This window comes from Psammomys obesus, unplaced genomic scaffold (genome assembly GCF_907164565.1).
Source record: "Psammomys obesus unplaced genomic scaffold, mPsaObe1.curated_primary_1811, whole genome shotgun sequence".
NCBI lineage: Eukaryota > Metazoa > Chordata > Mammalia > Rodentia > Muridae > Psammomys > Psammomys obesus.
The window spans coordinates 18,617,287-18,631,882 of NW_026585644.1; the positions used below are offsets into that span (position 1 = coordinate 18,617,287).

A 14,596-nucleotide genomic window follows, 5' to 3' on the forward strand; every position below is an offset into this window, starting at 1 on the left:
TGGATGGATGGATGGATGGATGGATGGCTGGCTGAGTGGATAGATGTGTGGCTGGGTGGCTGGATGTGTGGCTAGGTGGATAGGTGAAGGAGTGAATGGATGGAATGGATGGTGGGATGGATGGTGAGATAGATGGATGGGTAGGGGGACTGAGAGAAGGAGCAAAAGAACATTGGAGAGAGGGACAGATGGGTGAGGGGGTGGGTGAATGGACAGATGAGTGGGTTAGAGGGTCTTTGAGCTCCATTTCCCTGGTGCTATCCATCACACTAGCTGCAATTTCTATGTTAAAAAACAAAATAAACAAACAAAAAATGAAAACAAAAATCCTGTCCTCTTCTCATCCTGAGCTGAGACCTGGTTCCTCTTAGGCCCGCTGACTTCCCTCTCTGTGCCCAACTTTGTTGTTTTACTGCTGATGTGTTTTCAGCAGATCTGTTTGCGCATTCATTAACTCATGTAAACGTTCATAAAAGGACTATGAAAACAGCTTGTGACATGTTTCCTCTTGCTTTCACTCAGGACTAATTATACGATCACCCAACAGGCCATCCATGCCAACAGGGCAATCCTTTTATTGTGCTTCCAAGTGACGGCTCCTCTCTGGGAACACACCCACATAGTGCATGTTTACCTTTCTCACTCTCTCCAGCACCCAGCACTGATCAGCTCCCTGCATGATTCAAGGGTCCCCTGGAAGACAAAGACATCAAAACCCCCTCCCTTGACACTGCCACTGACCTTACCCGCTCCCACCCTGGCTGGCAAAGCAACATCATTACCTCTAAAAGTGTTGCACACTCAAAAGCGAATTCTACACATGACGCCTTCCCCCCCCCCTTTGCTGTGTAAGCCTCTCAGCTATTTAATCTCTTCACGAACGCTCAATGCTACAGAACAGGGCTGTGGTTTCTCTGCCGTTGTTGCTGTGCCGAGAACCAACACACCATCCCTCAAATTCTTACTGTCTCCTCCCCACCTCCCCCTCCTCCCACCTTAAGAAATGGGTGAAGCAGGCACCAGTGCCCCAATGGTGGTAGAAGAACCAGTGAGCCAAAGGACACTGTGAAAAACATTGATCCGGAGCCCCTAAAGGGGTTGTCCCCCATTCCTGGAATACTGAAGCCAAGATCTCCCAGCCTCCATTGTAGTGAAGTGGACTGAGTTCTGGTTCTCAATCACAGCCATGGCTCCTAATCATATGAGGAGACATTGCCGATCGTCACACTGGAAGAAGGGAACGTTCTTTTGGAACCTAGCGAGGGGACATCCACTTGACAGGCCAGGAGGAACACTGTAGAACTAGCTGGCTCAGGGATAACAGTGTCCAGGATCAGGAGCCTTCTTCTAAATAGGTACAAGCTGGTCTGTCTCACTTCCCCAGTGTGGGTCACCAGGCCCTGTTCGGCCTTCAGGCCTGAGAGAATCAGACGCAAACACCTTAGGAGCCCTATCAAGAATATGGTAGGCACATTCACATCATAAAGCGATGCTACTGTCCCTAAGTCATTGGTCCACTATGGTCACACCCATCTTAGGGAGACCTTCTGTTGTGTGGGGAGTTTTGGTTTGCTCTGTACAGCAGCTGGCATTGCCTTAGCTAACTCAGTCACTGTTAATTTCATTTGCTTTCTGTTGTTGTTTTGTTTAGTTTAGTTTTTTGTTTGTTTGTTTGTTTGTTTTTTGTGGTTTTTTTTGTTTTTTTTCAAGACAGGGTTTCTCTGTGTCTGGCTGTCCTGTACCGAGATCTTTGACGCTTTCCTGGAACTTTTTATTTGGACCAGGCTGGCCTTGAACTCACAGAGGTCCACTTGCCTCTGACCCCAGAGTGCTGAGATTAAAGGCTGCACCACCACTACCCAACTATTTCACTCACTTTCAACAGATTTTGTTTTGTTTTGTTTTGTTTTGTTTTGTTTTGTTTTGTTTGTATGTTCGGCAGTGTCTGAGTCAGCCACACACATCAGCAGGCATTACATGGGAAGAACCTGGAGCTCCCAGCCCCAAATGTAAGAGAGCTCTCTACTGGGGAGTGTCTGGAAACCAGCTTATGGTTGATGCAGTGACACAGTTTAGGCAAAGGGATCAGAACGCTCTGTGGGTAAGTCTATGAAGGACTTGTGAATTTGGGACGTTTACACTAAGCTCTCTGGAGTTCATCTCTGGCCTTTTTGGTCTTAGAGGACTCCAAAGTAGATTTCCTTTCCTCAGCATTTAGAAAGCATAGCTAGAGGCGCCTTCTCTTTGATGCCCACAGAAGCCAGCAGGGCATGCCAAAAGAGTTGTAAGCAGTCTTAAGAGCTGAGCCATTCCTCCAGCCCCCTGCAAGAATATCTTGTTTCCTACAATCAATCGCTGAGAAGATCCTTAGGAGATAAATGTGGAAACATACTCTTGCTAAGAACAATTATTCTTTGTCCATCTAAAATTTAAGCTAGCAATGGTGCCCATAATATGTTCTCTCAGGCATCGTGTATGAGGCACATGGAACACTCAAAATAAAATCACAGGAAGGTGCTACAGTCGCCCTCCTTCTCAAATGGTACAAAAGAATGTGAACTAGTCAGCTCTGGGTACTTTCCCAGGGCCACAGTGCCGCACTGGGGCGGCCAGGCTGCTGACACCAAGAGTCTGGGTTCCTCTCTCAGCAGCCGGGGTTCAGGGCTCAGCAGGCCATCTTTCCTCTAAACCCCACAGAGAGTTTGGCTTTTCCTCCCTCAAGAACAGTGGTCCTCAACCCTCTTCCTGCTGTGGTGACCCCCAACCATAAGATTATTTTTGTTGCTACTCCATAAGCTGTAATTATGAAGAACTACTGTTATGAATCATAACGTAAGTATGTGATATGCAGGATGTCTGAATTGCAACCCCCAAGAAAGGGTTATTCAACCCCCAAAAGGGGTCATGACCCACAGGTTGAGAACCGCTGCCCAAGGGCACTCACCAGAACAGTACTGAAGGACTCTTCAGGACACTGTGAGGGTCAGCATATTCCGTTTCAAAATGTGGCATCTTCAAGGGACCATAAAGCATCTGTGATAAACATTTCCTTAGTTAAAACTAGCATTTCTCCCAAGGAATTGAATAGATGTGGAACGTTTCCAGAAAGTTTTGGGTCACTCAGTGGAAAGACTTGGCTCACATTCTCTGAAGTCAGGAAGGCCTGGGCTGGGTTCCTGGGGTTGAGGTTCTACCCTCTAGTCTGGACTCCCTGGGACAGGAGACCTGGGACACTGGCTCTCCGCCATCCCCAGGCCTCTGAGCAGGGTGATTCAGGGGGGGAACAAGTGCAGAGGCCTGGAACTCTCCCTTTAGAGAGCGCCGTGGGACCACTGCAACCAGAGTAAAGAAATGAAGGGCTAAACAAGGAGAGGCCAGCATGCCCACAGTCCAAGCTGTTCAGGAGGTTGTGACAGGGGGATCAGGTAAGGCCATGAAACCTATTGAAACCTCAAGGGAAGGAAGGAAGAAGAAAGAGGGAGAGAAGGGGAGAAAGGAAAAGGGGTGGTGTGTACAGAGGAAGGGATGCACTGCAGCCTCAGCTAGAGCCCGCATCAACTGAGAGAGCCAGGCATGCCTCACTAAGGGAGGTTTGCCCTCCTGCAAAGCTGCAACTCTTGTTTTCTCAGGGGACACCAGCAAAGAGGCCTTAGCAGCTGCCAACAACTGCTTCCTACGGGCTCCCACAGCCAACCTCTGGAAACTCAAGGCTATTGAGGCCAAGCTGTCAGACATCACATGGGATGATGCGGCCCTGCCCACAAGAGCCAAGAGCTGTCTAACAAAACCCCGGTGCCAGGCATGAGCTTGTTTGTTGGTCAGAGGTTAAGTCTCCTAAACCAATATGGGCTACTGCCATTCCCCTCAGCTTCCTCCCAGGTAAGACTATCGCTGAAGACAACACACAGTTTGGACACAGGACTAGGAAGAACTGAGTGGGGACTGACCCTGAGGCCTCTTCCATGAGGGCTGGCTCGTCGGTATTGGAAAGAGCTACGAGAGCTGCTAAGGGAGAGGAGAAATGGGTAGTCCTAACCTGCTTTAAAGCCTATGAACTGCAACCATGACTGGACCATCAATATATCCCTAATAGTGAAATAATGGCACTTTTATCATGGGGTAACTGACAGCTATCTAATTAAACTTAACGTCTAATCAATAGGAGGGAATTCATGTGTAGTCCTAAAAACCTAACCAAGTACCCATGGCTAGAGTCACAGACCCTAGAGGAGAAGCTATTATTGCCATTTTCCTAAATCAATATACTTTGTAACTGTATTCTAAATGCTTACCGTCATGCTCACACATAAGTATAGTTCTTACCTCATTGAAATAAAAAAAGCTGTTTTTTGCAACAGATGGGAACTGTTATCTAGACAAACAACTGGTCCAAATGCAGAGGATAAACAACTGTGGAGTACCCAAACTCATTTACATCTCTGCAATGCAACCCCAACACCCAAGGCTCCTAAAATGGAAGAGAGGGGCAGAAAGATTCCAACAGCCAGAGGCCCAAATGCCTGTTGCTAAACACGGCCCCCTAGGCATGACATGGAAGACACACACATGTAATATCAACAGTCTGGTTTCCCGAACATGACTGGCATGGTGACACCACCACATGCCAAACGGACAGAGGAAATTCCACACGGCCTCACCCCTAGATGAAAAGCTCTAAGGGTGTCCAATTCCAGGTGTCCGCCCTGGATGCATGTACGTATGAGCAGAGCTACAGCAGGCTGTTTGTGCGTGTGTTATACACATGTAATAATAACTGAAGAAGAGACCATGTATTTGGGAGAGGGGCACTAAGGCTGAACAGGGAGGGAGGAGCGGGGACAATGTAGACGCGGTGCTCATTTAAGACGGTCTCAAAGCCAGGCCTGCTGGCACACTCCTTTAGACTCAGCACTGGGGAGGCAGAGGCAATCAGATCTCTGTGAGTTCAAGGCCAGCCTAGTCTATAAAACAAGTCCAATACAGGCAGGGCTCTATTACCGGTCTCAGAAAAGGAAAATAATAATAATAATAATAATAATAATAATAATAATAATAATAATAATAATAAATGAAGTTCTCAAAAGTAAATTAAACTTAAATAAAATAATAACGATAAATGTATGACCTAATTCGCAGGCCTCTCCTCCAGGCTCTTGCTGAAGGGCAGTATCTGAATCTCATCAGGCCATGTTCAGTGCCACAGTGCCAAGATGACAGGTTGACCCAGGGACTCTAATAATCTGACAAAACCAACCCAAATCCCTGGGTCCAGCTCACAAGCCCTGAGGGGTCCTGGTTTTCTCAGTCAACTGCAGTCACCTCTCTGAGGATGTGGCCCAGGTCCTGCCCTTTCCCACCGAACAAGGTGGTGGGGGTGACGCAGCGCGGATGGGTTGCAAGACCCTCAAGACTGTTTCCCCTCTAACTGCAGGGAAGCCTGGGATAGAATGCCTAAGAACTGAGTGAAGGAGGGGGAGGTGGCTCTCAAACTGCGGTTAAAAACAAGTTTTTCAGCCTAGATTCGAGCCACCAGTGCCCGGAGAGATGAACAGCCCAGTGGCCTGCAGAGCCAGCAGCAAAAGGCAAGAGCCCTGAGCTGCAGGAGCGTCCACGGAGTTCCAGCGGGCCCCACCCCGCCAGGGGCTCGGCAGGGGTGCCCCAGGCGCACGTGGTACGGGCTGCGGGCTTGGGTAGACTACAAGTCACGGACTTGGCTGACTTGCAGCGCGGCCAGAGCGCAAACGAGGGCTGGAGCCAACCGAGGCGGGGGCAGCGCGCACACACAATGTGTTTCTTGTTAGGGACTCCCAGGCCCGGCCAGGTTTTGCTTTTGGTGCGGCATTATAATATTAAGAAGCAGTTTGGTTCCGGACAAGCCCGCCCTTGTTGCAGGCTGCTTGCGGGTTCCCACGGACGCCAGTGGGCAGACGCGGGTGGCCTGGGCGCAGCGCTCGCTCGGCGAAGCGGGGCGCCCGGCTGGCTGTGGCCTGGGGTCCCCGTGGTGACCCCGGCTCCCGTGGTGGCCCGACCCGCGGCGCGCTCCTCGGGGTGGTGCAGACTCGGAGACGCCAGCCCCTGCTCCCCGCCAGTTCGCAGGCGGCCTGAGATTGTTTTCCAAGGCTCAGTCCAGTCAGTTTTCTCTTTTTTAAAATTTGGTGACCAGAGTAAAAGTCGCAGGAAAACCCTCTGTGGATGGCAAAAGCGACCGCAAATCGGAGCACTTCGCAGTATTGGTAACAAAATATTTGCGGCGCTCCGTAGTTAAATCGGACCCTTCCGCCAAACTTCCCAAACTTGGCTTTCTTTGAACCAGGCTGGAAAGCGATCCTTCTAAAGGGGAATCAGATGGTGGTAAACAATTGGATTCGGCATGGCTTTTTTTTTTTTTTTTTTTTTTTTTTTTTACCTGGTGCTTCAGCTTCTGCAGGTAAACAGTGTGGGAATCCTAGAACGAGTTACGGCCGGAACTGCGGCTAGGCAAGGGCGGGCCGATTTAAAGCTAAGCCATTGCAGTAGCTGCGGCGCTTCGCTAACGCCATTTATTAGCTGTGTGCGACGCGAAGTGCAAGAGGTTAGGCAAGTCCTCAAAAAAAAAAAAAAATACCCCAAAGAGAAAAATAAACATCCTCTTGTTTGCTTTTCGTGGCTTTGCTCTTTTTCCTTCAGTCCTAGCTCCTCTCATCTAAGGCTTTTTTTTAAACCCAAATTTGGTTTATCTGGTTTCAGGATAAGGGCTCCCTCTTGCCAAGGTATTAAATAAACACGCAAAGCAAAAACTCGAATCCTTATACAGCCCAGATGCCGTTTCCTCGAAAACCACAACAAACCCGGGTAAGGCAGAGATAGCAGCTCGGGCCGGTTCTGCGCAGCAGCCCCCTCCCCAAAGCCCCTGCACTCCCACCCCCGCCCTTAGGATTTAGGGCCAGCTAGGCACGGTCGCAGTTGGAATCCCCTCCTGAAGGACAGGCGATGAATAACGGCCGTTAACACTCTCGGCCGTGGGTGAGCACCCTTGAGGGATCCGGGTGCCATAAACTATCCGGAAATGTTGGCATCTGGTTCCTAAGGAGAGCTTTCCCTGGAGATAAACCCGGACAGGGCTGTCTGCGTCTCCAGGCTGACTTACAAGTTTCTGGACTTTTGGTGATGTCAGGCGAAAACTCGGCACTATGAAGTGGCTCGGCCTGACCCCCCCCTCCCCCTCCCCGCGCCCTCGGCCCGCGTTGCTCGATTTTGTAGCGGAAATGAGCTCGCAAGATGCGGGGAGCTGCCCGCTGAGGCTCAGGAGCCAGAAGACCGCAGGAAAGTGCATCCTGCCACCTCTCAGGGTGGGGGCGGGGCTGCCCGGGAAAAGTCTGCTGCTTTTTGCACAACCACTAAGGATTCCTAGGAGAGCGTCAGCAGAACGCACTGGGGTAGGGGTGGGGGTGGGGGGCTCGAGGACAAGGATCCTTCAAATAATTTTTTTTTCTTCCTTTGGAGTCAAAGGCGAGGACCAAGACTATCCAGAGGAATACGTAAATCTCGTCCTGCGCAGTGACATCCACTTCTAACCCCCCTATCCCCACCCCCCGGCCAGCTCCACGCCTCCGTTGCAAAAACAAATGAAATAAAGCAAAACCTTTTGCTTTGGCAACGCCTAAGCCACATTACGCCCCCTTTTGCAGAGGAAGAGTTCTTTCTTCTCCCTCTCCCGGCGGCTCTTTTTCTCTCGCTCTCTTTTCTCTTACACACACACACACACACACACACACACACACACTCCCCCCCTCCCCTCTTTTTCTTCTTCTTCCTCCTCAGCTTCCTCTCTGGCGCCAGGCGCGTGACGCCGCCCTTCTTCTTCTTCTTCTTCTTCTTCTTCTTCCCCTGTTCTTTTCTTCTCGGGTCCTTCTTCCTTCCCCCCCCCCCAAATCACTCGAAACTTAAGACGTGCAGAGGCTGCAGGTGCGCGCAGGCTGACGGCCCGGTCAGGGCGAGCCCGGGACCGCGGGGCCTCGCAGGCATTGATCAGCTGGGCGCGCGCGCTGAGTGACGGCGCGGTTGCCATGGCAGCCGCCTGAGCGGCGCCGCGAGGACAAGGCTGCAGGGCGGCGTGAATGGGCGGCGTCACGCGCCTGGCGCCAGAGAGTCTGCTCCGGGGCTCCGGCTCCGGCCCCGCCGCGGCCTGGCCCGCGCGCCGCCGCCGCCGCTGCCAATTCATCACCTGTCAGGGATCACTCGGGGGGTCACGGGCGGAATGGACACAGCTGTGAGAACAAAACCGAGGGGAAGAAAGGCGAGGGCCTCCCGATTGCGCCAGATGTGCGGGGAGGACCTTGAGACTCGCCCCCGCCGCGCCGGCTCCTCCCGCTCCCTCCTCCCCCCCACCTCCCCGTGGCATCACGCGGGGACAGTAGCCGAGGTGGCCGGGCCCGAGACCTGCTCCTGAGGACCGCGCGTGGCCCGGACGCGGTGGGGGATCCGGAGGCCTGGTAGCAGGGCCCGGGCGACTCCGGGGAGGGCCTGTCGCTGAAAGTGGGGGGCGTCCCGGTGGAGAGCTGGGGACCGGTATCCCCACCCCCGCCGGAAGCCCTTCACACCTTCCCAACACCCACGGGTCCCGCCCTCGCCGCGGCTGGGCGCGTCCTGCAGCTGGGATCATTTGAACTTCAGGGCTCTCGCGTGAAAATCCACATCGACACCAATTGACAGATTTTTTTTTTTTTTTTTTTTTTAATAAACCTCCCCGAAAAAGGTTCCCACCATCTCCCTGGCCCCGAAACATAATTTCAAGAAATGTCAGCCCAGGCTGGCCGTGACAGACTTGCTTCTAACTCCGGCCTTTTTCTCTGGCCATTAACTTCCACAGTTTCACAATCCCCTTAGAATGATCTTTAAATGAACGCAAACCCTGGGTCGTGCGCCAGCAGACTCGGATCCAGCACAGCCCGGCAGACTGGACTCTGGCGTGGCAGCCGGAGAAAGAAACGCCAAAGAACTTTCACCATATTTAGCAATTTTACTCTATCAGGGTAGGAGGATGGTCTTGGGAGAAGGCGCTCGTGCGCCGTCGCTGCCAGTGTGTGGAGCGAGGCTGCACGGCGCTCATTAGCATCCAGCCCAGGGCCTTTCTGTTGGGATAATGAGGCTGGCACGGGGGCTAACAGACGGTGTCCTGGGAAAAGGCTAAGGATGCGTCAGTGCCGCAGAGATGCAATGTCCAAGAATCATAAGTAATAATTTGAGAATCCCGGAGATGCTTGCTTGTTTACATTGGCTATTATTGTAAAATACTCAGAGTATAACATCATGAACCAAAAGTGTCAAAACAAAATCTGTTCCTCTGTGGCACGTATGTGACAGAAACACAAGCACACAAAGTACATCAAGAGGCTCGGGCTGCGGGGGGCGGTGGGAGGCCGCCTCGGATAGTAAATCACTTCCAGGCTTAATAACAGAGGCCAGCCGTCGACCGAACCCCGTCCCTGAGTGGCAGGCGCCACTGCAGGGTTTGCGCACATTTCCCGGCAGGGCAGCGTCCTTCTGCAGCCTCCAAACCGAGGTGGCCGGGTTTTACCACCTCCACGCCGCCGCCGGACTCTGCGTCCTCAGAGAGAAGCCCTGGGGCACATGGCTGTCACGTGGAGGTCAGAGACCGCCTGGCCCACCAGCGGAGGAATTAATCATTAATTGAAGGGAAAATACTGTTTCCCCCACCACGGAGCCCTGCCCGGATTCTGCCTTCTTCCTCTTTATTACATTCAGAGTATGTGGAGGAAAAAAAAAAAAAAAGTCAACATACTACCAGTTCACCCTTTCTGGTTTTTGTGTTTTGTTTTTTTTTTTTTTTAAGAGGAGTATTTTTCCTCTAATACACGGTGGTCTTCAGCAAAGCGAGAATCCAGTGTGACTTACGCTAAGGTTGCGGTCAAGAGCTCCAAACTTTTTTAAAATGTAGCTGCGTCTAAGCAAGGGTGCTGAGAGATTCCAAACCTCGTACGTAACAGAATTTTCTTTAAAAACAGCGATAAGCTGTCAGTCAATAGCTAGGACCACCTACCTGACAAAGAGCTTCCCAAGAGCTGGAAGCGCTGGAATGTGACACCAGAAATCACGATCTGTGCATAATTAATCGCATCACTTTGCCACCTACACCGAAGGGCACGGACCAAGGGCAGCGTATGTAAATGAAGTTCCACCGTGCGAACCCCACTAATGACCTTCGATTAATGGAGTCGTTATACCAACCCTGCCTCATTTGGGGGTGGGGGGAGTGTCCTGAACGTGCCGAGCCCCTCGGGGCTTCTCTGCGGTCTGAGGGGGAGCGCACAGGGCTCGCTACAACTCCGGTCACTGAGTTTCCGAGGAGGCCTCCCGCCTTGCTCCAAGTTGCAAAACCCCGCGCTGAGCCTGTCCTGAACGTGTGCGTGGGAAATTTGCCCCCACCCCGCCCCCCTCTTAAATTGCTTTTCTTTATCTCAAGGGAAGGGACCGAGCAAACGTGACTCCCCAGAGGCGCGCTCCTTTGCCCTCCTGCAGAGGTCCGGGTCTTCCCTAACGCCGGCGACCTGTGACTTCCCCTATGCGGCGCGCAGACCACGGGGCTGTCGCAGCCCCGGGGCGGGGAGAGCTCGCTCCGGGCACACCCCGGGGGCGGGGGGTCCGGCCAGCTCCGGGGATCGGAACCCCGCGGCCACACAAGCACTCCGGAGCCCCCTGGGCGCCCAGCGCTCACGGTACTCAATTTACCTCCCCAGCTGGGCTCGCGCCCGCTCCTCCCATCCCCACCGGCATTGGCTGCGAATGCGGAAGGACCGAGCGCTTCCGTCCGCCAATGGGAGCGCCCCCTCGGCATGATGGACAGGACCCCTCCAGCCAATGGCGGCTCTGGGATGCCCGATCAAGCGGCCCGGGCGAGTGCGCATAAAAGCCGCCCCGCCCGCCTTGCGCTTCATTCTGAGCAGAGCCTGGTGCCGCGCGGCCAGCTCAGCCCCCTGCGGCGGCTCCCTCCCTGCAGCTCTCCTCCTCCGAGCAGCAGCATGAAAGCCTTCAGTCCGGTGAGGTCCGTTAGGAAGAACAGCCTGTCGGACCACAGCCTGGGCATCTCCCGGAGCAAGACCCCGGTGGACGACCCCATGAGCCTCCTCTACAACATGAACGACTGCTACTCCAAGCTCAAGGAGCTGGTGCCCAGCATCCCGCAGAACAAGAAGGTGACCAAGATGGAAATCCTGCAGCACGTCATCGATTACATCTTGGACCTGCAGATCGCCCTGGACTCGCACCCCACGATCGTCAGCCTGCACCACCAGAGACCCGGGCAGAACCAGGCATCCAGGACGCCGCTGACCACCCTGAACACCGACATCAGCATCCTGTCCTTGCAGGTGAGGCTCGCTCGCTCTCTCGCACCCCGCTGCTGGCACGCTCCGGTTTGCCCGAGCTGTCACTCTTAGAGCCCATTGTGGAGACAGGCTCGTTAACTTTATTCTTAAGAAAATTGTACTGTGAACGTCCTGCGGAATCGCTACTTAAGTTCTCCTGTGTGGGCTGCGTCTGGATCCGCATTGTAGCGTGAACCTGTCTTAATGGGACTTGTTGGCACTTTCGTAAAAGAAGGGGGGGCACCTTCCTTTAAGATTGTCTAATGTCCTGCCTTTTATCTCCTTCTCTCTCCAGGCGTCTGAATTCCCTTCTGAGCTTATGTCGAATGATAGCAAAGTACTCTGTGGCTGAGTAAATGGTGAGTGTTTGCGCTGCCTTTCCTCCTGTGTGCGCGTTTTGGTAATGTGCTTGTGTGTCTGTAAAATGTTCGATTTGGTAAATGCACGCTTCCTTCGCTGTCTCAACCAGACAGGCGCGAAGGGGCTTGTAGCTGTGCTTACTCGGGATTACCGATCATTTGCCTCTAAGAAAGGCAGGCCAGTAACTTACAATGAAGGTGGCAGGACAGAGCGTTACTGGCTTTTGTGAGCCCAGTGGTGGTAGTACGAGGTACTAACCTCGGCTGTAATTAATCTTGATCGTCACAAATTCCATAGTGATTCTCCTTCCCCCCAAACTGCAGTCCTCTGAGGTTTCTCTAGCCAGCTGAGGACTGCTACCCTGCGCCTTACCCCTGTGCTCTGGGATCCAGATTTCCCTATCTGTTAACCAAAGGGCTGTTTTCAATCAAATAATTGTTACAAGAAGCAGACTGGCGCCTGGGAGCATGCTGTTAGAGAGCCAAATAGGAGACTGGGGTTGGGGAGTTTTCCCCTTGAGTGTCTGCTATTTTCATGTTTAATTTGTGCTGTTGAGGCCGGGTATGTGCAGCGCGCATCTGGACGCCAGGGTTTGGTTAAATGTTCAAACTGTGGCTTCCCCGGCGCCAGCCTGCCCGTCTTTGCCCCTAGGTTACATTCTCCTAAATTGCCTTTCTCTCCCAATCTTTTGCAGGCGTTTGGGGACTTTTTCTTTTTACTTTCTCTTTTTCTTTTGCACAACAAGAAGTCTACAGGATCTTTTAAGACATTTTTTGTTGTTGTTGTTATTTTCAACCATTTCACCAGGAAAAAACGAGTTGAATGGACCTTTTTAAAAAGAAAAACCGGAAGGAAAACTTAAGAATGATCATCTTCCCCAGGTGTTCTCCGACATGGACTGTCTGTGATACCGTTATTTATGAGAGACTTTCAATGCCCTTTCTACAGTTGGAAGGTTTTCTTTATATACTATTCCCACCATGGGGAGCGAAAAGAAAAAAAAAAACGTTAAAAAAATCACAAGGAATTGCCCAATCTAAGCAGACTTTGCCTTTTTTCAAAGGTGGAGCGTGAATACCAGAAGGACCCAGTATTCGGTTACTTAAATGAAGTCTTTGGCCAGCAATGGCCTTTTTGACGTGAGCCTACTGAATGCTGTGTGTATATATTTATATATAAATATATATATATTGAGTGAAACCTTGTGGACTCTTTAATTAGAGTTTTCTTGTATAGTGGCAGAAATACCTATTTCTGCATAAAAATGTAATGACGTACTTATGCTAAACTTTTTATAAAAGTTTAGTTGTAAACTTAACCCTTTTATACAAAATAAATCAAGTGTGTTTATTGAATGTTGATTGCTTGCTTTATTTCAGACAACCAGTGCTTTGATTTTTTTTTTTATGATGCTATGTTATAACTAAACCCAAATACCAGTTCAAATTTATGTAGACTGTATTAAGGTTATAATAAAAATGTGTCTGACGTCAACACCTGGATTCTGAATGATTTTTGAGATGTCTTGTGCTTGCTTCAGAGCACTTCCTCCTCCTCGTCTCTCTCCCCACTCTTTATCACATCTGTGTTCCATGCCAGCCCAGCAGACCAAAACCTTGTTACTGTGAGGAGCAAAGGGGACTTTCCTGGCAGTAGGATTCTGTGCCTGTGCACTGGGACAAGGTTTTAAACGGGATTGTGGGAGGTGACTTCCTTGAGTTAGGTCGCTGACATAAGTGTAGTCTAGAGAGACTAGTGGCTAGGTATGTGGAAAGCCACCTTTAAGGCAAGAATCAAATCTGGAAAGAGCAAAGGGGCTTTGGCTGTCCCTGTTTGCCCCTGGGAATGAAGCTGTTAAACCTGACGGGATCCAGCACTCCCTCCTCCACCTGTGGCTCACCTGGCCTTCCCCAGGCCAGCTGCCTTCCTAGTCCCTGGCTATTAACTGCTCTTCACCCTTGACTGCACTCCGAGCTGCAAGGAAAAGAGGGAAGGTGCGAGGAAGCCCCGCCCACTCGCCGAAAAAGGTGTCACCAACATTTTCACCTATTAGGTGCTTAGATTCAGTTCCCAAGTTGGCCGTGACATGGGTCCGGGTGGTCCTGGGAGGTGTGCAGGGAGAATTGGCACAGCCTACGGAAAGGAGGGGACAAGGAGCACGAGTACACAAGCCTCACCTGGTGCCACTTTCTAGGCCAAGCAGGTGTTTGGGTGGCGCCTGCTAGTCTGCCTTGGCTGAGGTGTTTCCTGTCCTCTGACATCGAATCCATCATGGTGAGTGGAGGAGGGGCAGCTTCGGTTCCGGTGGTCCCCGCCCCCTTCCTGCGGGGCGGGGTTCGTCCTTAATGGTTATACCCGGGATGCATGCTTTGGCCATTACACCTGGGCCTGAGACTGCCCTAGGGGCCCAGGCTGCGGCCCAACACACTAGTTGCCTGCAATAGCCCCTGCATGCACACCCGGACAACCCAGCATGCACTGCGCCCCCCACCCCCGAAAAAAAAAAAAGGCGGGAGAGAAGTATGAGAGCAAGTTGCTGCCCCATCCCTGTCCTCAGCCTAGTGTTTTTGCATGGCATCCTCTCCCCGATGGCCTGGGGGATCTGACCTTGAAGTACAGCCGTGCCACCTGAGCGACAGGGCCCTTCGCAGCACCGTTGGGAGCCGCTGGACAACCAACTACACAAAAATGACTCCTAACAAGCCGCTGCCGGGAGAAAGTGGCTTCTTTTAGAGGGGACTTTTAACTGCAGCTGGTGGCGCCGTGGAGGCCGAGCGCCACCTGCTGGCAAGCATGAGGGTCACCGCCAGCTGACGGTTCTGCTGTGCCCTGGCGAGGGTTCTGGGAGCACGCGGCCAGCAGCGATACTTTGA

At 52.1% G+C, this 14,596-nt stretch overlaps 1 protein-coding gene across 2 annotated transcripts; it reads left to right on the forward strand.

The window, feature by feature from the left end:
* Positions 1-10,917: 10,917 nt before the first annotated feature.
* Positions 10,918-13,217, forward strand: Id2 (inhibitor of DNA binding 2). 2 transcript variants are annotated; one of them, XM_055626325.1, is made up of 3 exons: positions 10,918-11,366; positions 11,659-11,722; positions 12,531-13,217. In XM_055626325.1, the coding sequence occupies exons 1-2, from the start codon at positions 11,019-11,021 to the stop codon at positions 11,713-11,715; spliced, it is 405 nt and encodes a 134-aa protein (XP_055482300.1). In that variant the 5' UTR covers positions 10,918-11,018; the 3' UTR covers positions 11,716-11,722; positions 12,531-13,217. The 2 variants fall into 2 exon arrangements, with proteins under 2 accessions (XP_055482300.1, XP_055482293.1); XM_055626318.1 differs by having other exon boundaries at positions 10,919-11,366; positions 12,418-13,217.
* Positions 13,218-14,596: the final 1,379 nt, after the last annotated feature.

What these genes read in the sequence shown, in the direction of transcription:
- Id2 (XM_055626325.1), top strand. Translation starts at nt 11,019, where the DNA reads ATGAAAGCCTTCAGTCCGGTGAGGTCCGTTAGGAAGAACAGCCTGTCG. An exon ending in TCAGCATCCTGTCCTTGCAG is followed by an intron (nt 11,367 to 11,658) that starts GTGAGGCTCGCT and finishes TTCTCTCTCCAG; the next exon opens with GCGTCTGAATTCCCTTCTGA.